The sequence below is a fragment of the Pogoniulus pusillus genome, chromosome 8 (assembly GCF_015220805.1).
Source record: "Pogoniulus pusillus isolate bPogPus1 chromosome 8, bPogPus1.pri, whole genome shotgun sequence".
NCBI lineage: Eukaryota > Metazoa > Chordata > Aves > Piciformes > Lybiidae > Pogoniulus > Pogoniulus pusillus.
Window position 1 is genome coordinate 22222220 of NC_087271.1, and position 26901 is coordinate 22249120.

At 42.5% G+C, this 26901-nt stretch overlaps 1 protein-coding gene across 11 annotated transcripts in view; it reads left to right on the top strand.

Annotated features, from left to right (window-relative positions):
* Nucleotides 1-26901, top strand: part of BEND5 (BEN domain containing 5) — a 1203882-nt gene that overhangs the window by 914255 nt on the left and 262726 nt on the right. For all 11 annotated transcript variants that reach the window (XR_010303081.1, XM_064147552.1, XM_064147553.1 and 8 more), the window contains exon 8: nt 6690-6804. Coding sequence is in view for 10 of the 11 variants with exons in the window: in XM_064147552.1 (XP_064003622.1) it covers nt 6690-6804 (115 nt within the window). In the remaining variant the exon portion in view is untranslated. The remainder of the gene's footprint in view (nt 1-6689; nt 6805-26901) is intronic.

Genomic DNA, 26901 nt, shown 5'->3' on the forward strand with positions numbered 1-26901 from the left:
TGTCATTTTGTGTTTGTTGTTTTGTTTTGGTTTTCTTTCCCAGCAGTCTCACAAGAAAGGGCAAAGGCTGAACAGACAAGGACCCCCTTGCCAAAGGAGAGCTCATTCACAGACACTACTTGTGTTGTGCTTGTTCTTTGGAAATAGAATACTGTAGTTGCTTGGCTCTGTTATCTCAAGCTGTGCCAGGGGAGGTATAGGCTGAATGTTATGAGGAAGTTCTTCCCAGAGAGAGTGATTTGCCATTGGAATGGGCTGCGCAGGGAGGTGGTGGAGTCACTGTCCCTGGAGGTGTTCAAGAAAAGACTGCATGAGACACTTAGTGCCATGGTCTAGTTGGCTGGCTAGGGCTGGGTGCTAGGTTGGACTCGATGATCTTGGAGGTCTCTTCGAACCTGGTTGATTCTATGATTCTATGGTAAGAACAAACCTGTCCAGAAAATAAGTTTTTGACAGAGAGAGTGATTTCTCATTGGAATGGGCTGCCCAGGGAGGTGGTGGAGTCGGTCTCCTTGGAGATGTTCAAGGAATGACTGGATGAGGCACTTAGTGCCATGGTCTAGTTGATTGGACAGGGCTGGGTGGTAGGTTGGACTCGATGATTTTGGAGGTCTCTTCCAAACTGGTTGATTCATTGATCTGTCTTTGTGTTTTGTTTGGTATGGTTTGGGGTTTTTGTGATTCTTTTTTTTAGCAACATTTAAAAAAAAAAATCTCACTAAGAAGCCCAACTCTGTATTTTTGCTTTCCTACTTTCCACAAAAGTGCAGTTACAGTGTATTTTATATTGGTTCCTGTGTCCTTTAGTGGAACACGTCAATAGTTTTATATAAGCATATAGAATCATAGAAATAAGGAAGAGACCTCAAAGTTCCAACCCCCTGCCATAGGCAGGGACACCTCCCACTAGAACAGGTCACTCAAGGCCTCATCCAACCTGGCATTGAACACTTCCAGGGAGGGAGCAGCCACAAACTCCCCGAGCAGCCTGCATCGGTGTTTTACTACCCTCGCTGAAAAGAACTTCTTCCTAACATCCAGTTTAAATCTCCCTTCTGCCAATTTAAACCCACTACTCATCATCCTGTCATTACAAGACCTTGCAAATAGTCCCTCCCCAGCCCTCCTGTAGGTATAAGCAGTCAGGACTCCCTCGTGTTTGTATTTGCTTTCCTATTAATATATTTTGTTGCTGTTAGAGAGTAACTGTTGTGTTCTCCTTAACCTGCAGGCTAAGGTTGAGCAGGCTACAGGATACCAGCAGCTATTCAGTGTTAGGAAACAGATCTGAAAATATAAATCACTTCTTTTTTTGGCATATTCTAGACACAGTCCAGGATGTGAGTGCATTAACAGTTGCCATATTGCATTAGGATCTGTGGTGATTAGATTTTCAGTAATAGGAGCAGGACAAATGTATTATATGGTTATACAATTAAACTTATTGCCAGACCAAGGGTGAAAGGATGGGGTAATGGAGAAACAGGGGATAAGGCTGCCCTTCTTTAGAAAGAGCAAACGGGGAGAGGTCATGTTAGAGACAACAGGAAGCTTAAATAGAGTTTAGGATGGTTAATAGAGGAAACATCTAAACAGAACAGTGGAAATCATAGGAGCTGAAAATGTTGCTTTCATATGTTGTGTGAGAGGGAAGAATCAGCTTGCCTGTGAAGAACAAGTAGGTAATTTGCCCTGGCTTAGGGCAAACAGAGAGTATTAAAGTAGGTAAGAGATGCTGAGCTGAAAAGGCAAGAGAAATTTGAGAAGGCATGTTTAGCTTTTAGAAAGAATAATTATAGAGAAGTAAACTGGAGTAGAGGAGATTCAGTCCTGATTCAGTACATTTTCAGTTAGGCTGTGCTGACCAAGACAGATTTTTAGCGTGGTAGCTTCTTTTGAGCTATCATGAATGTGCATCTAATAACTCACAGTTGTGACTGTTGATTTCACTTCTATTTATTTTCTATTCTTTCTTTCCTTCAATTATGAAAAGCTCCTTGAAGTTAATGCACAAACTTTGGATGACCCTTAGTGGACTGTGGATAAGCTATCGCTTAAGTCACGGTTGAATGCTGATTTCTGAGCTGTTCTGATTCCAGGCAGCTTCTATAATTGTCTGTTATAATTTCAAAAATAATTATATTAATTACTTTTCCAGAATGGTTAATATGAAAATAATCTACATTGTTTTGCTTCTTTTAATTGGAGAACTTTTCCACGCTGCAGTGTGCCTGAGTAGGCCCATTCCATTATGTTCCCCAATGGTTTTTATAGTCACTTGAAAAGCTAGTACTTAGTTATTGAGCTATTTTTCTTCATCTCCAGTCACATAAATTTGTTTTTAAATAATGCCTGTCTTATTTTTCATAGCTGATGTGACTGATTGAGATTGGATTATTTCATTTGACCCAAACTGGGACTGCGGTTCGAAGATCCAACCAATCTGTGGGCAGCCCTTTTTTTCTCTTTAATAGCAGACTAATTGGCAGACCAATTAATCTGCTCATCTGTGAAGAGAAAATTTATAGCAATAAATAGTTCTATTTCCAGAAGTCATTCTCTAAAGTAACATTACAGTGGCCTTGTTTACTTCATGCCCCGCAACACGATCCAGTGCTTCAACAGTAGCACAGGTCAATTAGTGGACAAATTAAGCAATTATTAGCCACTAACAAGGGTGACTGGCATCATTACCCTTCCTGTTTACCAGCAAACTGTTATTTTAATACAAAGATCAACAAATAAATTAGGGCATCTGTTATATTGCCATGTCTGCCTTGAAGTAAATGATATTAAATGGGTTTTGGTTGCTGCCAAATTCTTAACCCTGGCCTAATGAGATACAGTGATATGTCTCTTGCTGATTATAGAAGCTGTACAATTAAGTTTATATTGATCTATTAACAAAAGGATCAGGTTCTTTGCAATGGTATTTTTCAATAGTCTGATATCTGTCTTTTTACTTCAAATGTTATTGATCCAGAGACTATTGGTTCCTCTGAAAGAGAAAGCTGCTAATTTTATTGGTTATTTGGATGCTAACAATAATTTTATGGTGAGTTTGTTTATGTAGAGGCATATTTTAGTCTGATGTTTCTTTTGTGTTCCTTAGAGGTGTCTTTACTCCCAGGTTAGACTTCTGTGAGTCAGTTATTTTTAACTCTCTGCTTTGTATTTTTATCATGGAGTAAGGCTTCAGATTTAATTGTCTCTTAAATGAATAAATAGAACAAATCTCTCTGAATTGGGTAAACTTGACTGCAGTTCTTAACAGACCGTAGTACATTGAGAAATGCTGGATCTTGTTTGCCACCAAGCTGCTGGGTGTCCAAGGTTGGTCCATCTCTTTGTTTAGTCTGGTGTGCCTGGTACACCAGTGAATCATAGAATCAGTGAGGGTTAGAAGAGACCACAAGGATCATCCAGTTCCAACTCCCCTGCCACGGCCAGAGACACCTCACACTAGATCAGGCTGTCTAGAGCCTCAGCCAGCCTGGCCTGAAACACCTCCAGGCATGGGGCTTCCACCACCTCCCTGAGCAACTCCTTCCAGGGTCTCACTACTCTCATACTGAACAACTTCTTCCTAACATGCAATCTGAATCTACCCATTTCTAGCTTTGTTCCGTTCCCCCTAGTCCTATCACTGCCTGACATCTTAAAAAGTCCCTCCCCAGCTTTCTTGTTGGCCAGAATCTTGCAGAGCAGAGGCTGACACATTACATGTTTATGCACAGTGTTCCACATCATAGCATGCTCTTGGTTAGGGAATGACAATTCTGTACACGAGGCTGAAAACTGTAGCTTCTAATTGCCAACTACACTTTTGCCAAGCTCTGTGAGTGAAGTTGCATCAGTAACAACAGTGAAATGAGCAGAACCTGGACAAGGCTCTTCCCTGGCACAGTTACAGCCAGAGTTTGGATTCTTGTCTTGCCTCCTGAATGAAAAGCAGTCATGTTATCCCTGAAGTATTTCTGCTCCTCTTCAATGTATGAAGAGCTTTCCTAAGTAGTGCACTGTCATATCACATGGCAAAACTCTTCCATGAAAGTCTTTGGTGAAGTGGTGATTGTGCTGCTTTTATTGAGGCTGTTTGAAAGATCATGCCTGACCTCAGATAAAGTATGTTCTGGACATACTGATTTCTGAAGGTGCTTTAGAAAACGTGAACTGATATGATTTTTTGACAAAGCCACCGACTTAAGTGTGAGATTGTACTCTTTCAGGTAGTTTTGAGCCCTCCAGGTCTGCTTACTGTGGATTACGTTTTAGACACTGCCAGAAAACAGTTGGAGTTGCAGTTTAACATAGCTAAGTCTTTCATGTTTGCATATAGTTAGGAAATTTGGCTATTCAGGATCCAGCTGTGTCCCTGTCGTTTCCTCGTGTTTTTGCTGTTGTATAATGAAAAGAAACCAAGACACAACACCAGCCAAAAAGCAGATCAATGTTTTGTTTCCTTCTTTGGGAGAAGGTAATTGCAGAAACATTTCCTGAGCAATATAATTATGTTTATGCTAATTTGCCTCAAAATTTCAGGTTTAGTCTCTTCTCAAGTGGAAGACCTGGTTACAGAAAGAGACTTTCTCTTCTTCAGGATTAGTCACTAATAGGTGAAAAAATTGCTGATGTTGAGAGTCAATTATACCTTAATCATCTTCAACATTTCAGAAGCCTCATTTTTTTTCCCATGTGCCTTAGCAAATTTGAATTCATTTCAACAGCAGTAGAAGTTCAGAACTGTTACAATTTGAGATACAAAATAGGCCTTAGGAAAGAGGATAAATGAAGTTGTTGTACAGAATGTAAAATTTTGCTCCCATGTTTATGTCAGCCAAGCTATAAACAACTGTTTTTCACCTGGCACGTATCCAGGTTTTAGTTTGTTTTTAAAGAGTTGCACTGAATCATAAAAAGCCAGGTTGAAAGTCAGCTTTTTGAAGGCAGCTAGTTAGCCCGTGCAGTCTCTTCCACAATGAATTGCTGCTTGTTATATCTGTGCCCTAGGGCTTTGCCCTGTCCAGAATTAAGCGTTTCTGATGACAGCATTCCACTCTTTCCCTGGAGACACAATTCCAGAGTCTAATAGAGCTTGCCATTAGTGAAATTTTACTGTTGATCAGCCTTAATTTTTCTCTGCTTAATTTTATCCTGTTACTAGAGCATAGTGAATGGTTTATTCTAAGGAAATTCAGTAAATGGTTCCTGCTTCACAGGATGGACCTTACAACAAATAACAAATTGTCATGACCTATCTGTGGGTGTCCCAAGATTACACAGAAACTCAATTTCTCTTGACATTCATTCCCTAGAAGCTATTTCTGTCAGTACCAAGTCAGTGGAGAAATAAGCAATGAATGCAACTGCCAGACTGCCTGCCTCCTGCCCCATCACTAGCCTTGGAGCAAGGAGATGCTTAGCAGCTCCCTGAGCACAAAGCCCAGAGGCAGGAGCTCCTGTGGGGCCCAGTGCTGTGACTGTGCCTGAAGGAAGGACAGTTAGGATCTAGTTTCCTTGTCATTTTCATTGGTTCCAGATTAAAGGAGCTTCGATGATGAGGTGAACTTACTCCTGATTTTTATGGATGTTAAGTGAAAAAAGGATCTGATAAATTCCAGCCTATCAGTCTCACAGCTTCCCTGTGCCTGGTGCAGAGTTTATGTAACTCTCCTAGTTTTGGTGAGGCATTTTATATCACTCTAACACAGACATGATCTGAACTCTGCTTTCATGTGTCAAGGGCAGGTCTAGGCATACATTCAAACAAACTAGAGGTGCCTCAGCTCCACAAATTACCACTCTTGAGCCAAGCCGCAGTATGTGTCCATATATGCATGCAGGGCATATAAAGTGGCAGATTTAAACTAGTAGGTTTTGCTTCATTGCTCCACTTAGGAGGAGAAATATTTCGTTATGGTAGCCCAGCTGATGAACAATAACTTTATTCTCTCTGAAACTTGACTCTGTCTATTAATGTAGCCATACTGTACTTGCATAATGAGGATGGACAGAGTTGTTTATCCTCAAAGATCTTCTTTTTGGAGATTTTAGAAGGTGGCAGATGTGATGTGGCTGTAAGTGGTCTGCTCTGTTGGAAGCAGAGGCAGTGCCAGGAGCCAAAAAGCATGACCATTCTAATCTTTTATATGAAATGTTGGAGCAAGTCCAGAGGAGGCCACAAAGATGATCAGAGGGCTGGAGGAGTTCTGCTGTGAGGACAGGCTACAAGAGTTGGGGCTCTTCAGCCTGGAGAAGCGTTCAAAGAGACCTGGTAGTGGCCCTCCAGTACCTGAAGAAGGCCTACAGGAAGGCTGGGGAGGGACTATTTACAAGGTCTTGTAATGACAGGACAAGGAGTACTGGGTTTAAACTGTCAGAGGGGAGATTTAAACTAGATGTTAGGAAAGGGTTTTTTACAGTGAGGGTGATGAGACACTGGCACAGGTTGCCCAGGGAGGCTGTGGATGCTCCCTCCCTGAAGGTGTTCAAGGCCAGGCTGGATGAGGCCTTGAGCAACCTGTTCTAGCAGGAGGTGTTCCTGCCTATGGTGGGGATTTGGAACTGGATGATCTTTGAGGTCCCTTCCAACCTAAACCATTCTATGATTCTACGGAATTTCATCTAGACACCTGGAAATCATTGGTGACATAAACCTCATCTTCCAACTCTCTTTCCATTTCCTTCAGGTATCATTGATTTCCTTGTGAGCCAGCATCCCATCGCAAAAGTACTCAGAGATCACCTGGTCTTCAAGATTGCACCCATGCTCAATCCTGATGGAGTGTACTTGGGAAACTACAGGTAAGGTTTGAATCTGCATGTTATTCTTATCTATCTTATATACCCTGCGGCGCTTAGTCACTGAATCTTATATATCTTATTTCAACTAATTTCCCCTAAACTGGAGGTTATCATGGGGCCATATGCTTCCTGAAGTTCCCATCAAGGAAGGGGGCTCAATGGCAAATTGTCTTGCTTCATGAGGTAGGCAGCAGCTCTCCAAGAGGGCAGGATATCTGTTCCGCAAGCCTTCATTAAGTGTGGGAGTTAGTCAGCTCAGAGATAGATCCTAGTTGTGTTTTATAATTGCACTCATTATGCTGCTCATCAGCCTTTATGTAAATGTGTCAGTCAATCACAGTTCCCTTCAACTACCCAGACCATCCATTAAAGTCACGGATTTCAGTCTCTCATTGTGCTGTAATAGATCGGGATACATGGAATGGAATAATTGTTCCACCCTATGCTAATTTTGGTTCATTTTAGCGTTTGAATTACTGCTTTACCACCTCCTCTGTTGAGAATGTATTCAGATAATCTTTTGTTTTCCCTAAAATTGTTTGCCCTTAATGCATTTATTTACAAAATAGATGTGCTTCTGGAGTTGATAATGAAAAGCAGTTGATTAGTTGCTGATTTGTTTGTGGGGGCAATTACATGTACTACATAGTTGCCTGGAGAAGCCCCTGGGAAGTATAATGTACTGTATGAGGTTTTGCTTATGGTGCAAGACTAAATAACACAACACACTGTAGCCAGGCTACTTGAGCTTTGATCTAATCAGGTATTGCAGTGTTAAGCAGGATAAGACTGTGTTACTGTGTGAGTGAGAAGACCACTGTAGAAGAAGCTAGAAGTTGTAGAAAATGGTGCTACTGGCTGTTCTTTCTGTTGATATGTGCTCCTCAGTTTTCATGTGCTTTATTCCTTACTAATCTGAAATAGTAGAGAATTGCATGGCTGGGACCAACCATGCTCATATACATCTAAAGGGAGATCTTATTGTTCTTTACAACTATCTGAAAGGAGATTGGAGTGAGTCTGGTGTTGGGCTCTTCTCACAAGTAACAAGGAATAGGACAAGGGGAAATACAGTTAAGTTGATTTAAAGGAGGCTTAGATTGGATATTAGGAAAAATATGGTGGTGAGACATTGGAACAGGCTGCCCAGGGAGGTGGTGGAGTTGCCATGACAGATCACAGGGTGTTAGGGGTTGGAAGCAACTCAAAGAGATCGAGTCCAACCCCTTTGTCAGAGCAGGACCATGCAGTCTAGCTCAGGTCGTGTAGGAATGCATCCAGACAGACTTGAAAGTCTCCAGAGAAGCAGACTCTACAACCTCTCCGGGCAGTCTGTTCCAGTGCTATGGGACCCTTACAATAAATAAGTTCCCCCTTGTGTTGAGGTGGAACCTCCTGTGCTGCAGCTTACATCCATTGCTCCTTGTCCTATCCCAAGGAGCAAGTGAGCAGAGCCTGACCCCCCACTCCTGGCCTCCAGCCCTGTCACAGTCATGAATGGTAGCCAATGCTCTATGGGGTTGGCTAAAAGACTGGAAAAGAAGTGTTGGCAGAGGAAAGGAAAAGCCTATTTGGTGGCTGCTATTAAGCAGGATAAACGAATAAAGCCTTTATGGTATGGTGAGCGATGGTCAAAGTACAAGTATGGTAAAGGATGGCAGATTGGCTACATCACTTGTTGGGGAGGGGAAATCAATTGATGTGAGATGATATTTTCCAAAATTAATATTGTTTATTAATTTTGATACTCAGAACTCTCAGCACCCCTGACCAGTAATTTTAATAATATTTCGGTTCTTGCACTGTCATGGAAACATTCTATGGATAATATCTAGATCTAGGAATAACCAGCAAAATATATAACCATTAATTGAACTGGAAGAGACTATTCCCACAGTCAATGCCGCTTGTGGTCAATATGCTGCTTGCCCAGTAGATGGGCTCAAGGAGCTCTTTCTGCTCTGTGGCAGAAGGCAGTAGGGAATTACAAAGAGGCATTTAAGCATTTACTCACAGATTATTCTTACCCACTCACAGGGGATAGCCACAGTCCAGACAGAGCCCAAATGCTTTCAGGGGACTCTGTCTTGTTGGATTTTGAGGCTTGAATCTTCCTGGCTCCTGGGGAAAGGACGCAGACAATGTCTGACCTTGTCTCCTGGCTTCTTCTGGATGATCTGTGTATATGTCCAGGAATTCTAGACAGGACCTTCAGGTACAGAGGCAGATGTGGTGCAGTCTCAGCACGATGTCACACTGGCCACACAGGCTGATCGCATGCAGACATCCAGGGTCTGCTCCTGGTAACTCGTGGCAGTGGAGTTTAGCAGGCAAGCAATAAGGCAGTGTGCAATAGCAGCAGGGCTGGGCACAGCAGAGAGAGCAGGGCAAAGAGCAGGGGAGCAAGGCAGGGAAGCAAATGCACATTGTTCACCTGCCTATCTCCTTTTATCAATGTGGGCTGAGATTAGTTGCCCTTTGGACACAAGAATAGCCAATCAGGATGGCAGTGAGCCAAACCAGACCATATTAGGCAAAGCCACAGGCTCATGTTTTCCTAATTTGGGAAAAGCATGGGCCTTGAACTGGCAGGCACAAGCTAAGTGTGTGTACCTTACACCACAGGACCCTGGGCAGGCCAGACTCTCTGGCTCCAGGTTTTGTGTCCATTTCCTGCGCTTGCCTCTTTGGTGGAGCAGTAACACATGCCTAGGAGAGGCAGGAAATGTATCAGCCTATTTTGGGCCTATCAGGCCTACCACAACATCACTTTACCTCAGTTTCATTCTGGCAAGCATTATGTGCTAGGTCAACTGACTTATCCATGGATGCTATCAGTCACCCTCCAAATGGAGGCATGGGTTCGTATCCCACTTCTGACACCAAAATAAAGACGTGATGGTTTGGATGTTCCCTGCCCCCCACACTTTGGAAAATCACCCAGACTAGACTCAGCAGCTCTGGAAATTGAATGAAGCTTATATTTACAGCTAACACAATGCACAAGCAGATATTTATAGTATATACAGTTATATACAGAAATAGACAAGGTAAAAAGTAATACAGAAACACAACAGCCCTCCCAGAAACCTGAGTCCCCAGGAGGGGCTCTCAACCACCCTTCCACCTTCTTCCCACCCCTCTACCTTACCCAAGATTTTGCCATATGCTCAAGGTAGCTTGAAGTGTTGGCCAAGGGGGTTAGGAAACAGGTGAATTTGTCACACAGACTTGAGGTTAGGTTAGAGAGAGTCGTGCAGCACTTAAAGCCCGGAGAGCAGCTCTGTTATCTATATTTATGTTCTCGTTCTTATACATCTCAGCATGCCTATGAGTGAAGTAGACATCACTAATGTTTCATTTTCACAGCCTGTAATCTAATTCTTCTCACCAAAACATTCTAGCTAGCTTCAAACTAGCACAAGCCCTCAGATATTTATAAACATTTATAGATTTCCTCTCCATCTTGTATTCTCCAGACTAAAAAGCCCCAAGTCCTTCAGCCTCTCCTCATCAGGCAGTGCTCCAGTCCCCCAGTCATTCTCATAGCCCTCTGCTGGACTCTCTCCATCAGATCCCTGTTCCTCTTAAACTGGGGAGCCCAAAACTGAACACAGTATTCAAGAAGGGGTCTCACCAGGGAAGAATAGAAATGGAGGAGAACCTTTCTTGATCTGTTGGACACATTATTCTTAATGCACCTCAGAATTCCATTTGCCCTCTTGACCACAAGGACATTTCCATCCCTGGAAGTGTTCAAGAAGCATGCCAATGTGGTGCTTCAGAATACAGTTTAGTGGTCATGGGAGTTGGGCTATGGTTGGACTTGACGATCTGAAAGGTACTTTCCAACCTTAACAATTCTAAGAGTCTATGTTTTGTGAGTGAAACCTCTGAGGGCACACATTCTCCTTCCAGGTACACTTGCAAATGGGAAACCAGAAAGTGATATTGCAGTGCTAGCATCTGACAACTCTAGGCATTTATCATAATGGATTTATCACCTTACAAAGATGAAGTCCTAAAAATGGCTTTAGAATCTGATACTACATTGTTGATGTTGTTTTTCTTTTGTTTGTTGTTTTAAGTGCCCTTCACTTAGGCAACTCTAGTTGCAATTAATTAGCTTTTGTTTTGCTCCAGAAATTCCTACTTGCCCTGTAGGTTTTTCTCCTGCACTATTACTCACACTTTTTGAGAAGCATGCACTTCACAGGTGTGCATATAGCTCACAAGTGGAAAAGCCTTTTGGGAACCCAAGTATTATGAAAAGGGCATGTGAATTCTCCTGGAATTGCTGAGCTGGGTGGTATACTATTGTTTTAGCTTTTCATGACATGCAGAATTTTCAACCCTCCTGAACTAAAGAGATTTTTAATGAGGTAGTGAGAAAAGCATTTGATTTTCTTGCAATTTTTTACTTTATTTGCAAATGGCCTAATGTAACTAATAACTTAAAAATGAGGGTAATAGGCAAAGTGCTACCTATTATCTTGAGAATAATATTAAAAAGTCCAGTAATGTGCCAGCATTGTAGTTAACTAGTGCTGAGTGAGTAATTTACAGCAAATACTTTATTTTCTGCTCATACTAAATCCACAAGCACATCCCAATTTCTATTCCTGAATTTACTGGAAGAATTTAAAAAAAAGCAGAAAAAAAGTAGAAAAATCTCTAGGGATCAATTACTAGCATTTGAAAATGTAACTCTGAGGCTTCTCTGTGATTGGCTAGATAAGTCTGTTTTATCTCTTTTGGTCTTTGCTCAGATTAGCACATAAAGGGGACTTTCAGAAGTCTTCCACGTAGCATGGTATAACATAGATCTATTGCCTGGGGAAAATCCCCCTGCTTTTGCAAACAAGCTCTGTGGTGCCATATGCAGCAAAAGCACTTTTAGACATGTGAACATCTTCCCTGTTATCTCCTCCTTTTTCAAAGCTGCAGCTAGTAACTGTTTCTTTGGTTCACTGAAGGTTCACATTTGGAGCTAAGCAAGCTAAGATAATGAAATGGGTAATTAAGCCTCATGCTTGAGTTTGTAAATTGATCTCCTGCCAGTGTGAGAGAGGTTGGGGTTTTTTTTACCCCACTGGTGCACAGCTTTGTACAACTGGCCAAGTATTCTGCCTGATGCATTTCACTGTCCTCTGCAGTGGGCACCATAAAAATTCCAATCAGCAGTTCTCATGGAAGGGTTGAAATATACTAGGGTTCTCCTGTGATCTAAACAGGAACTAACCACTTTTTTTTACCAGGGATGATACAATAATAATTGTCTGATAAGGTTTTCTTCATTGTCATTTATGGAATGCAGGACTTTCATGGCAAGTGAGTCATCTACTCTTACCCAAAATAATTGTTTCTTTTATTCTAAATGCTTGTGAACGGAGGTTTAGGAATTTAAGCCAAAACTGCAATGATAATGCCAAGATTTGTCCATTATTTGTAAAGTGTTCCCCATTCTTGAGAACAGAGCAAATGATTTGTGACACTAAGGGACTTTATTGTGGTGAAATCTTCATAAGAATAGCAAGTGACATTAAGATCACATCTATAAATGACAGGTACTTGTAGTACCAACACATCCATGAGAAAGGACAAGTACAGAGTCCTGCACCCGGAGAGGAATAACAAACTGCACCAGTAGAGGTTGGGAGGAGATCTGCTGGAGAGCAGCCCTGTGGAGTGGGACCTGGGAGTGCTGGTGGATAACATCCATGGAACAGCAATGTGCCCTTGTGGCCAAGAAGGCCAATGGAATCCTGGGGTGCATTAAGAGTGTGTCCTGCAGATCGAGGGAGGTTCTCCTTCCTCTGTACTCTGCCTTAGTGAGACCCTATCTTGAGTACTGCATTCAGTTTTGGGCTCCCTAGTTTAAGAGGGACAGGGATCTGATGAAGAGAGTCCAGTGGAGGGCTACAAGGATGATTAGGGGATGGAGCACTGCCTTATGAGGAGAGGCTGAAGAACCTGGGGCTTTTTAGTCTGGAGAAGACTGAGAGGGGATCTAATAAATGTTTATAAATATCTGAGGGCTGGGGGTCAGGAGTGGGGGGACAGGCTCTGCTCACTTGCTCCCTGGGATAGGACAAGGAACAATGGATGTAAGCTGCAGCATAGGAGGTTCCACCTCAACACAGGGGTGAATTTCTTGACAGTAAGGGTCACAGAGCACTGGAACAGACTCCTCAGAGAGGTTGTGGATTCTTCTTCTCTGGAGACTTTCAAGGCCTGCCTGGATGCCTTCCTGTGTGACCTGAGCTAGATTGTATGGTCCTGCTCTGGCAGCAGGATTGGACTCGATGATGTCTTTGGCTCCCTTCCAACCCCTGACATCCTGTGATTCTGTGGAGGTTGTTTGTATGTTGCATGTACTTTGAGGTTGCTGTAAAAGAAGTGGTAATGAAAATGAATGTCAGTGCCCACTGTATCAGGATTTGTGGATCCATAGAGCTGGGAATGAAAAGTCAAGGTATGGTGCCTTATGTGACTTAAGGGGATGGTTAAGTGTTCCCTCTAATTCGGAAAGTTTGGAAGATCAGTTTTAAAATGTATCCTTAACAAGTAAATGGGCAAAACTTGCAATTTGGCTGTAATCTTGAGCGTGCATCTATTAACAGAAAGTGAATTGGCCTGGTTCTATCTCTCCATAGCTGCTACTGATTACAGAATCAGAACATTAGGGCTTGGAAGGGACCTTGAAACATCTTCTAGTGCAGGATCAGCTAGAGTAGGTCACACTGAAACATGTCCAGGTGGGTTTAGAATGTCTCAATAGATGCAGATTCCACAACTTCTCTGTGCAGCCTGTTCCAGTGTTCTGCCACCCTCATAGTGAAAAAAGTTTGTTTAGGCAGAACCTCCTATGCTCCATCTTGCACCCATTGTTCTTTGTTCTATCATCAGACATCACTGAGAAGAGCCTGGCTCTGTCTTTCTGACATTCACCCTTCACATACTTATGTGGTCACTCTTTAATGAGGTCACACATGAATGAGGTCACCCCTCTTCTCTGAGCTAAAGAGACCCAGCTCCCTCAGCCTTTCCTCTGAAAGAAGATGTTCCACACCTTTAATATTCTTTGTGCCTCTGTACTCTTGTACATAAACCAAGAGAGTTGGTGAAATTACCTCTACCACACCTTATTTCTGGTGAAATTTCTGAGTGACTGTTTAGAAATCAGAACATTTTAAGTTTTTCTTTCACCTCCTTCTTTCTGAAAAGAACTGAGAAATGAAAAATCACAGGCAAATTATGCTACAAGAGATTAGAGCTGGCTGGGTACAAGCATTAGAAAGGTTAGGTGCTGCAGAGAAGGAGAGCTCTCAGTGTGCAAATTCACCTGCAAGATGAAGTACTGAATGGCTAATTGGGATTGCTCCTGCTTGCAGTGATAGCTCCTGTTTGCTAGCATCACACCCTTCTGTGAATATGACTATTACATTTCACTCTTTCTTCAGTAAATAAACCCTCCATAGTCCTTTCCCTGCCACCCAGCTCTTTTTAACACACAGGATAATGATAGGTGCCTGTTGTTTATTGTGATGATGGAAGCAGGGTCTCTCCCAAACAGGAAGACAGGCTTCATTGCTTTCTTGAAGCAATTAAAGGGTAGCATTACTGTACTGACTGTACTTCTAAGTGTAACTGGCTTTGCAGTTGCAGTGTATAGAAGACATTATGTAATTAAACTGCTCAGGAAAATGCCATTGATTGACTTAGCTAAAATAGTGAGCCTTCAGCATCATTTGCCCTCTGTGCCGGCCCATAACTTGAAAGACCCTTTGCTGGGGATGGTGCATGACTTGATCATTAGATGGATGAAAGAACAAGGCAAAAGATATGAATATTTTCTTTAATTTCTCTGTGACACTAATCTCACCATTTCTGGGGGATTAGAGTGTGAAACAGTTTTAGGAATTAAAGGAAAACTAGTGCTAAGAAGAGAAATTTCTTGACTTTTCTCTCTCTGCTTGAGGTGCAGCATTATCATCTCCTGAACCTATTATCATCCCCAGGGAGGTGAGGTTAGACTAAGTTAAAAAAAAAACAAAAAAGTGTTCTTGATTTAAAAGTCGTGCATCCCCAGGCTTGGGCTGAACTTTCCTTTATCAAGAGCTTGTTCTTAAGCTGGCATTCTGCAGCTGAATGCTGAAATGTGTCCCTGCAGGCAAGATGACTGTACCGAAATGTCTTAGATTAGTTCAACTTTGTTGGCCTCACCTTTTGGCAATGAAATCCTACACTGGCACAAAAAGAGACGAGTTTCTTAGTCTGGGAAGCACTTGATTGAGGTATCTTAGAAATACCATGACAGGACAGTTGAAATATCCTGATCATTCTCTAAAGGCTTTGCTGCATGACTCAGTAAGGCTTCCCATTCCTTGCCATTTCTGTGTTGCCTTTGGTTGGTTAGTGTGATAGTATCAGCCTTCAGTAAATTAAACCCATGAATTAGCTGAAATGGTCTGAGCTGCCATCACACCTACATCCTTCTAGTTTGGTTGCAGGGGATGCAAGAATTTGTGTGAATGGGGAGAAAGCAGCATGCACTGGTTCTCATTCGTTTTTGTTTTGCTGTCAGGAACAGTATTTTCTAAGTCAAAATGATCTTTACTACTTCCTTGTGTGAGGAGTTCCTTTCTCTCCAACAAAACAATTTGTTGGAGGGAAATGAGACCCAGTCCTACCAGACTAGAAGCCACATTCACCACAAACAGTGTCAGAATCCATGCTGCAATGAAATCATAGGATCAGTCAAAGTTGGAAGGGACCACCAGGATCATCCAGTTCCAACCTCCCTGCCACGGGCAGGGACACCTCGCACTAGATCAGGCTGTCTAGAGCCCCAACCAGCCTGGCCTTAAACACCTCCAGGGATGGGGCTTCCACCACCTCCTTGTACAACCCATGCCAGGGTCTCACCACCCTCATGCTGAAGAATTTCTTCCCAACATATAGTCTTAATCTACCCATTTCTAGCTTTGTTCCATTTCCTCTAGTCCTAGCACTACCTTCCAGCCTAAAAAGTCTCTCCCCAGCTTTCTTGTAGGCCTCCTTAAGATACTGGAAGGGCACAATAAGGTCACTTCAGAGCCTTCTCCTCTCCAGACTGAGCAGCCATAACTCCCTCAGTCTCTCCTCATAGCAGAGGTGCTCCAGCCCTTTGATCATCCTCATGGTCCTTCTCTGGACATGTTCTAGCACATCCATATCCCTCTTGTAATAGGGTCTCCAGAACTGGGCACAGCACTCCAGGTGGGGTCTCACCAGTGCAGAGCAGAGGGGTTGTGCTGGGATGAAATGTTTTGGGAAAATGGTGTAATTTTTGCCCCAGAAAACATAGTCTTGTAAAGGACCAAAATGATTTGTGAAAGCAAGTTAAATTTGGAAAACTGTTTCAAATGATAAAACATAGCTGGGAAGGATTGAGAAACACTTGAAATTATATGTTATAAAGGCTAATTTTCCTCTTGGTTTTGTTTGTTAATAGCATGAGTTGCCTAAACCTTGGTGCATTTTTTTTTTTTGAAGATCCAATATATAGAGTCTGAAATGCTATTAGAAATACAATTAGGAAAGTATGCTTTGGACCAGATGAAGTATTTCAGGTTTACCCTGAATAGGCTTTCATGGACTTTTTATTCCTCAAACTAGAAACAGTCAAAAGTTCAACATTTGTGTTCACATGTAATTTATGAGGGGTCTTTCAGCAGTAAAAGCATGTGCAGACTTTATCTGAATTATTTTAGCTTTAAATCAGAGCTACACGCTGAAACACTTCAGGAGAGCTGATTTTCATCTTTTATAGTATCACTGTAGGAGATATATCTGCATGCATACATATGTCTGTGTATGTTCACAGTGACTGGATACGCCATGCAGTTCTTACTAGCATTTGTCCAGTTGGAAGACATGGCTATTTGTGTGCATATTGTCATTTGCATAATGACTAGCAGGGCAAGGGAGGGGATTCTCCTCCTTTACTCTAGTCAGACACCACCTGGTGTACAGTTCTGGAGCGCCAACACAAGAAGGACATGGAACTGTTGGAGTGCATCCAGACAAGGCCATGGAGATGCTCAGAGAGCTGGAGCACCTCTTCTATGAGGACAGGCTGTGAGAGTTGGGGCTCTGCAGTCTGGAGAAGAGAAGACATCAAGGAGACCTTGTAGTGGCCCTCCAGTATCTGAAGGGGGACTACAGGAGGGCTGGGGAGGGACTATTAACAAGGTTTTGTAATGACAGGACGAGGAGTAATGGGTTTAAACTGGCAGAGGGGAGATTTAAACTGGATGTTAGGAAGAAGTTTTTTCCACTGAGGGTGGTGAGACACTGCACAGCTTCCCCAGGGAAGTTGTGGATCACAAAATCATGTTCTGTGATCCGCAACCTCCCTATAGGTGTTCAAGGCCAGGTTGGATGAGGCCTTGAGTGACCTGTTCTAGTGGGAAGTGTCCCTGCCTATGGCAAGGGGTTGGAACTGGATGATCTTTGAGGTCTCTTCCAACCTAACCCATTCTATGATTATTTTCCACCTGTTATTCTGGTGGTGAAGGGCTTTACTCTTAGTTTCCTTTCAATGCATGTGAAATTCATGCAGTGCTTTGAATTGAAAAACTGTATCCATCTCAGATGACAAGATGAAGCCACAATGGACTTTATTGTTCCTGATTAAGTGTTTGTCATTGTGTATTCTAGATAACAATGTATAAGTAAACAATCATGGACCTTTTGAATAAATTTATTGGTTTTATTTATGTTACTGGGCATAAAAAAAAATCTATAATTACCAGATATAGCCTCAATGTAACTGGTGTTTAATGACAATTACTTTTTGTTACCATAGAAATGAGTCCAAAGTAGTTACCTATAATTTCTCATTCCCAAACCTCACACATGCTGTATTGCAGTATTACCATAGTAATTGCCTATTAGTCATCATAAAATAAGCAGTTACACAGAAGATATCAGGATAGTGTGAAATTTCTCATCTCCTTCAAAACTTACAGCACATGCTGCTTCTTGTCTTCCTTTAGTGGGATTTTTGCCTGAATGACAAGAATATCCATTGTCCATTAACCCAAGGGGAGCAAGGATGTGATTGAGAGAGAACTGCACTCTAAAAATACATCAGCTGGGGAAAAGTATGTTACATCCCCTCAAAACGTAGAATTATTTCTTATTGAAAACCAAGGATTTTTTCAGTCCTACCAAATTAGTGTTTGTTCCTTGCCATGATTTTCCTATATTTTCTTTTCCAATTCAGTTGTGACTAAAGCAGAGGGTAACGGACCTGTGAGAGCAGCCTTGCCGTCAGACCTCACCAGCGCAGTAGTGGACATTGCCACTCCTCTTGTAAGGGCAGGAGATGCTCATAAGATGCTTTGCCCCAGGCGTTTTCCCAGCTTCCAGTGATTTTTCCTTTCAGACATTTCCTGGGCTCATGGCATTTTTGCCTGCCCAGTTGTGATGGTTTGGGTGTTACCCGCCCTCCCCCCCCCCCCCCCCCCCCCCCCCACTCTTATGAAATCACCCAGACTAGGCTCAGCCAAGCTGGAAATTAAGAAATGAAGCTTTATATTTACAGCTTAGCACAATACACAAGCAGATATTTACAATATATACAGCTATATACAGAAATACACAAGTTAAAAGTGATACAGAAACACAACATCCTTCCTAGAAATCAGAGTCTCCAAGAGGGGCTCCCAACCACCCTTCAACCTCCTTTCCACCCCTCTACCTTATCCTAGAGTTTGTCTTATGTGCAAGGTGAGTTTAGAGGATTGGCAAGTGCGGTTAGAAAGCAGAAGGATTAGTTACACAGAAGACAGGGTAAGGAGAAAAGTACAGGCACCAGTTGCAACAGAGAGCCATACTGTGTTATCCATGTTTAGGTTCTTTTTTTCATACATCTCAGCAAGCCTATGAGTGAAGTAGACATCACCATTGTTTCCTTTTTACAGCCTATAATCCAATTCTTCTCACCACAATATTCCATCTAGTCTCAAATTAGGACACCAGTAATGCATGGTGGATTTCTTTTCCCAGTATTGGTACAGTTTGCCCTCAGATGTCAAGCTTGCTCAGTCTATTCTGGCCTGAGGCTGTTGAGCTCCTGCCCCAGTGCAGAAAGCATCATCCACTTAGTCTGCTGTGAGCTTCATGGACTTATCAGTGGTGCCTCTTGCATTTTGTTTGTCTTCTTAGTTTAGGTGGCATATTGTTGAGCCCCCAAGTCTTTCTGTGTGCCTGCCTAGGTCAGATTTAGTGTGATCTGGGTGTTGATGACTCACAGGGAGGCAAATGATGTTCCTCTTTGTTGCCGGGACTGCAGAAGAGGCAGGACCTCAGTGTCAAATAGAATCATAGAATCATAGAATCAACCAGGTTGGAAGAGACCTCCAAGATCATCCAGTCCAACCTAGCACCCAGCCCTATCCAGTCAACTAGACCATGGCACTGAGTGCCTCATCCAGTCTTTTTCTGAACACCCCCAGGGACGGCGCCTCCACCACCTCCCTGGGCAGCCCATTCCAATGGCAAATCACTCTCTCTGTGAAAAACTTCTTCCTAACATCCAGCCTATACCTACCCTGGCACAACTTGAGACTGTGTCCCCTTGTTCTATTGCTGGTTGCCTGGGAGAAGAGGCCAACCCCCACCTGGCTACAATGCCCCTTCAGGTAGTTGTAGACAGTAATAAGATCACCCCTGAGCCTCCTCTTCTCCAGGCTAAACAGGCCCAGCTCCCTCAACCTCTCCTCATAGGATTTGTGTTCCAGGCCCCTCATCAGCTTTGTTGCCCTTCTCTGGACATGTTCCAGCACCTCAACATCTTTCTTGAATTGAGGGGCCCAGAACTGGACACAGTACTCAAGGTGTGGCCTGACCAGTGCTGAGTACAGGGGAAGAATAACCTCCCTTGTCCTACTGGCCACACTGTTCCTGATGCAGGCCAGGATGCCATTGGCTCTCTTGGCCACCTGGGCACACTGCTGGCTCATCTTCAGCTTACTATCTATCAGTACCCCCAGGTCCCTTTCCTCCTGGCTGCTGTCCAGCCACTCAGTCCCCAGCCTGTAGCGCTGCTGACCCCCTGGTAGAGTTGTTGCAACTGAGCCCTTCTCTTCTGCTCCCTTTCCAGTTACAACACTGAAATCTTAAGGTGGCTTTCCAGTGCTTCACAGAATGTCAGGGGCTGGAAAGGACTTCAAAAGATATCCAGTCCACCCCGCCCCTGCCAGGGTAGGAGCCTTAATGTCTTTTGACAGCCTGTTGGATTTGAAACACAGCTATGGTCAGGAAAAACCACAGTGAGGAAAAAGCAATTTCCTGTATTACCTTTTCCCATGCAGCAGCTGTGGAGGGTGAAGCATGGCAGAATTCTCCTCCCACAACTCTTTCTTGGCATTGAGTACTGGTCAGGAATTTTTGATGCTTTATTTCTCCTGTGTCCTGTATGTATTTGCCTTTGTTTGAAATCTCCCAGATCATGCAGCGTGCCAGGTTTGGGCCCTAGAAACAAAGTCCAGACTAGATCTGCAGCTGCGACATAGCAGCAGTAATGGAAAAGGCTAGGGAAGCCAGGAAGCAGCAAAGGTTTTTCTCTGGCCTCTACATCCCTCTGCTCATAGCATCATCATTCTTTTACTCCTTGGAAGTTTTCTTTCCTCTTTGTTTTCTTATTGCCTAGGGAGTGCTGTGATTGTAAGATGGTTACAGTGTTTGCTCTGTTGCTGACCATTACTTTAAAAAAACCCCTTCCTTGTAAAAAAAGCTGTCAGCCTTTTTCTTAAAACTAATACTAAGGTTGCAAAAGAGATCCTATCTACTGCCATTGAAAATGCTCTTTATATTGATGTGGTAACTGCTCATTTAAACCATATTAGAGCTCCTGAGTATTTTTTAGTTGCTATTGATGTGACAAATTCTCTTGCACAGAGGACTGCACCAATCAATACAGTTAGTATATGTGCTTTAACAACAAAGCCACATGCCTTGGGGTTCCAGTTGAATTCAATCTTTTTAGTAGCATTAAATAAAACTATATTTATTTTGCTTTTGGTGGGGGAAAAACCAAATCCAGACCTAACCTAATTTAATACAACTTGTTGGAAGGTTTGAAGGCAGCGTTGTGGGGCCATTTTCACATGCGATGAATACATAACTAGTGTCAGAGCTGCTATTTTGTTGTTGTAAGTGAACTCTTCTCTTTTAGTTAGATTGATCTGGGACTACAGAGTGGCCTTTTATTTTTAGATGAGGAGGGGAGAGAAGTCATATTGAGAAATGTTGAAACCATAGCTTTTTTTATGTCTGCCATTATTTCTCTGAGAATGAGACAGGGTGTCCTCCAGGAGACAAGGCTATTTATTTTCCATTTAAATAGCATCATTTGTGATGATTAGCTTAGAGTCCTCTTGCAAAGAAGCACCCAACTCATGAATCCCAGACAAGTGACTCCGAGTCTTGTACCAAAGCGTTGCTTATGTCAGTGAGTTGCTGTTGGAGCCTATTCTTGACCTTCAGTGACTTCATCTTTTTGTGCTAGTTTGAAGGAGAGTAGAATGTTTTGGTAAGAAGAACTAGATTATATTAACAGTGGTGATGTCTACTTCCCTTAGAGTCTTGCAAAGGAGGTTGGGAAGGAGAAATGAAAACATTAGATAACACTCTCACCATTTTTCACTCACTCTGCCTTGGGCTTCTAACTGCATCTCCCTAACCTCACTTTCCATTTGGCCTAACCCACTTTGCTTCTTAACCTTTTGGCCAAACCTCCATTCTTCCTTGGGACTGGGGTAAGGTTGAGAGGGGCAGGGGGAAGGTGCAGGGGTGGTTGAGAGCCCCTCCTGGGGACTCAGGTTTCTGGGAGGGGAGTTGTGTTTCTGTATTACCTTTGACCTGGTCTATTTCTGTCTATAACTGTATATACTGTAAATAGCTGCTTGTATATTGTGCTGCTGTAAATAAATAGCTTCATTTATATTCCCAGAGCTGGCTGAGTCTAGTTGGGTATTTCTAAAGTGTGGGGGGTGTGGGGAACACCCAAACCATCACACTTTTGAAGGTTGTTTTCTTGTAGAATGTATTTGTAATTAACAGGGGTCTTGATGTCAGTTTGGTGGAACTGTTTGTTTCCATTCCTCTCCTCTTGAATAGTTCATCTTATATCAAAGAAATCCCATCTGGGTTTCTTAGAATTACTTCCAGTTAAGTCAATAAACATATTTGGCTTTCTTCTCTTTTTATCTCTGTTTTTTTATTATTTCCTCTTTTTCAATTCTGGCTTGCAGCTCTGGTGATTTGGGTTCTTGACCATAGCAGCCAAAGGACTAAAGTCTCCAGTGGGTTTTTTTCTTGATTTTTTTTTTTTTTTTTTGCTTGTTTGGGTTGGACTTTTTTTTTCTTTTTATTGTTTAGTTGTTTTTTCTTGATTAGGTTGGTTGATTGTGGGGTTTTGAGGTTGGTTTTTTTTGCATGTTTGGTTAACTGTGGAGTGCTTTTTTTTCATTTGCCTTTTTATTTGGGTTTTTTTTTTTTTTGTTTAGTTTTTGTTTGCTTACATTTTTGTTTTAGTTTTCTGCTTCTGGGTGGTTTTTCTGGTTGTTTTTGTATTTGGTTTGTGGGTTTTGTATTTTAAATTCTGCAAATGTCCCAGTAAACTTCAGCCAATTTGCTATTGGCCTTTGTTTTGGTTTACCTGTCTACAATTTAGGAATAATTAGGTTTCATAAAATTTGCTCTGGAGCAACATTTATTAGTGTGTGTAAAAATAAATAATCAATTACTTGTGGTATTCCTTGGCTTTGAGGAACTATGTAGGTACCACACAGTACTGTTTAGAGAAATCATATCTTTAAATGTACCCATGGAACTGAAGCAGATCTTTATTAACAGTCAGCTTTGCAAGTGAGAGAGAAAGAAGAAACACACTGAGTTGGTTTCTGTCTAATGTTGTAATAAGTTGAACTCTACTTCTTGAACAGCAGTTCCCAGGCCACCATCCATGGCATTTGAGCTGATACAAAAGACTGGAGGCCTGCTCCAAAAATGGTATTTTCCAGACACAGGAAGTTATGGCTGTGACACAACCCAAGAAATATGTATTCACAAGTGCCATCTGATGGTACAATTTATTGAGTTATTTCCAGAGGCAGGTGCAAGAAATGCCTTTAACTGGCTTTTTCTATTAGTGATCTTCAGGCAGCTGCCTGCTTTCTAGGTACATATTGTTAGCCTCCAACATGTGTTGCACCAAACTGCAAATACACCCACCCTAGCAGTTGCTGTAAGTCTGCTCTACCAAAGTGTGTTGAAGATGTCAGGATGGGCAGGAGAGGTGTTCATGGGATGCTTATCCCAAGAGGAGATGGTCTGTTGTGTTTGTGTAGATGCTAGCAATGCCAACAATCCAGATTCCAATTTGCAAGGCTTTGCCTCCTCCCTTCCTGCAAGTGAAACCAGTGATATCGTTGCTCTGCTGAAGGTCTAGTGCAGAGATGTGCAATCAGAGCTGTGACTCAGGTGTGTGTATTGATTTTTTGTGGGGCTTTCTTTCCCTTCTGTCCTTGTCCTTAATTTAATTTTCCATGATTAACACAGTTATTGCCTCCCCCAACCTCCAAAAAAAAAGAGATGGCTTTGTATAGAAATCAAGAACACACAAGAGTTAGTGACAACTGTGCTGCCTTTCTCTGCACTATGTTTACCTTGCCAGCAGCATTGTTGAGTTGTCAGCTTGTTTGGGAGAATATCCCAGAACCTGAAGCATTGATGAGGTCGATCTCAGTTCCAACCCTGCCTGTGTTCTGCTGTCCTAGGATGCAAGAGCTACACCTGCCCCTGCAGACACCCATGCATCTATCTCTCACAACTGAGGATGAGGATTCAAGCTGTCCTTGTGCTATCTTACTGAGTGAAGCTGTTCCTTCACTAGATTCCTACATTCTTCCCTATCTTTGAGAGTTACTTTGGACAATATTTCTCTATCTTGACTAGCATAGAGTTACTGTAGTACTTGGCAGTACTCTCCTGACTTCTTGGAGAAGAGCAGACTTTGGGAAATACGTTATTGCAGTCTTTCAATACTTAAAGGGGGCTTACCAGAAAGATGAGGACAGACTGATTGATAGGGCCTGCAGCTATAGGACAAGGGGTGATGATTTAAAACTAAAAGAGGAAAGATTCAGGCTAGATATAAGGACAGCAATTTTTACAATTAGGATGGTGAAACACTTGCACAGGTTGCCCAGAGAAGTAGTAGAAGCCTCATCCCTGGAAACAATCAAGGTAAGGTTGGATGAGACTCTAAGCAATCTGATCTGGTTAAAGATGTCACTGGTTGCTGCAGGTAGATTGGACTAGACTTTGAAAGGTCCCTTGCAATGCAAACCATTCCATGACACTCTGGAAGAGCCAAGAGCCTTCTGTCTGTTGGTGAAGTGGGCAGACTCAGGCTGCTTTTATACTTTAGCTTTACAAGTTACACTTTAGTGCTAGTTCATGCCAGTGTAGTTTCTCTTTGCAACAGCTAAGGTAAAATTGGAAACTACAAGTCAAGAGGATACATGTTTCCTTTAACTGTAGAAATGACCAATTAGAGATCAAAATCTGCCTTAGCAACAGCACCTATTGTTCCTTCCAGTCTAAAGAGAGCAAGGAAGGTATTTTGTCTGCTCTCTGTGAATACAGGAAGCTATAACTTGATTAGTGTTATCTCAGTTTTGGATTGTCCTACCTTAAATAGCATCTTGGAATCTTTTCCAATGTAACTAACATTCCTTTCCCCTTCCCACTTCAGCAACAGTTGCTCACCTAGACCTACAGATTGACCATCTGTCAGGGAAAGCAGGTGAAGGATTAATTCTTTATTAAGAAATTTCTGGACAGAGATCCCAGGCCTCTCTGAAGCTGCACAAATTTATGCATGTCCTGGTTTCAGACAACCCACTGTCACAAGGAAGTCCCCCACACAAAGCTGGGGAGGGAGAGTATCACAAACAGGCCTTGTTTGAGATAAGAAGTTTAATGGAAATGATCCAACATATAATTACCTTAGTTATTTCACAGAAAACCCCAGCAAAAACGGAATCATCAGCAGCAGAAACCAGCTATAAAATTACATCCTTGCTGCTCTAAGCCCATGCCAGGCCAGTGGAAAAGGCAGGTGCTCCAAACCCAGAAACTGGAAGCAGGAACCAGAAGCAGGAAACCTCTCATGTTACAATCTGAACTACAAGTCCCATGATACATTTCTCCAGCCAGCATTTTGGGTTTAAAGCCAGCATGACATAAGCATAGTATCAAATACTCAGCAGTAGATCCTACTGGCTAAACTCATGACAAAGTGAGATCACCAGCAGCTAGCTCCTGCAGGCTCTGCACATCCACTTCCTTAGCCAATTGTATCATGTTATACAAATGAGGGATTCAGCGCTCTTGTCAGTTCACCATGGAAGGATTTATCACCTGTTAGTACAAATGTTCTCTGATCCTGTTCCAGCTGCTGCTATATGGATGGGGAGGGGGAAATCCCATTCAAGGTGTTAGGACATTAGGAAAAAGTTTTTCACAGTGAGAGTGGTCAGGCACTAGAATGAGCTGCCCAGGGAGGTGGCTGAGTCACCCACCCTGGATGTGTTTAAGAGTCGTTTGGATGTGGTGCTTAGGAATATGGTTTAAGGTGAATCTTATAGAGTAGGGTGATAGGTTGTACTTGGTGATCCTGAGGGCCTTTTCCAACCTGGATGTTTCTGTGCCTCTATGAAAACAATAGCAGCCTAAAGGAATATTTGGTGAGGCTGGGGGCTTTGATTGCTTTTTCACCATTGTATTCTTTTTCCTTCCATCCTTTCTTCCTTTCTTTCTTTCTTTCTTTCTTTCTTTCTGGAGACAAATCCAAATAATAGATGTCCATTATCTTAAATGATATTGTATTAATAAAGCAACTTTAAATGATCTGAGGATGTCCATCACTTCTGGGGAGTGTACAGGCAGACACCTACTCAGAGTTCCCACTTGAGTGTGTTTGCCAGCACGTTGTCTCCCAGATATTGTAATCTCTTTATGACTTAGATGCCTTTTTTTAACTGTTTGAAGTAAAGTATCTCAAGGTCTTGTAATGACAGGGTGAGGAGTAGTGGGTTTAAACTGGCAGAGGAGAGATTTAAACTAGGTGTTAGGAAGAAGTTCTTTCCAGTGAGGGTGTTGAAACACTGGAATAGTTTGCCTGGGGAGGTTGTGGCTGCTCTCTCCCTGGAGGTGTTCAAGGCCAGGTTGGATGAGGCCTTGAGCTACCTGTTCTAGTGGGAGGTGTCCCTGCCTATGGCAGGGGGTTGGAACTAGACAATCTTTGAGGTCCATTCCAACCTAAACCATTCTATGATCTCTAAGTGATTTACTGTTGTGATATCCCCTCTTTGTTTGGAGAAGGTATCTCTTTCCTTGGGTTAATTTTCATAGGTGAAGTCTCCCAAAGCAGCCGTGGTTAAGTGTTAATTCTCAGGAGCTTGCATCATGCTGGGCTCTTGAAAGCTACTTCTGGCACTCGTGAAAATTTAGGTTATGGCTGTGAAGGGAACTTTATTTAACTACTAGTTTGCAAATGTTTTCTGTTGAAACAGAGAGAGATTGGAGACTGCTGTAGCACAGCTGCTTTAAGCTAAGGAAGGTACATGCTGGTACCCAAAGGGACAGTTCACTTCTGGTTTTCCTCCTGATTGCTTTGAGTGACAGTGCTGTGAGTCAGAAGAGGATCAATCCTGAAGAAAACAGACCTGACAAAAGAGTTCTCATGAGGCTTCCTGTGCAGCCCTGGGACCAATACAAGACAGTGGAATGAGCAGAGAGGGATCCCTCTGTAGTGATAACTTAGATGTGGATGGGCTTAAAGCAATTGTAAAGCCCGAACCCAAGGTCTGGATGGTTGCCGTTCAGTTATTCTGGGGATCTTTAAAATGAAAGACAGCAGTAGTCAGTGAATTCTTGGGTGGTCGTTAGTGTTTTTAATGTGATCTCCGTCTCAGGATTCTTATTTATGCTACCTGGTAACAGGTTGGGTGATTTGGCATGCCCATTCTGGAGAAC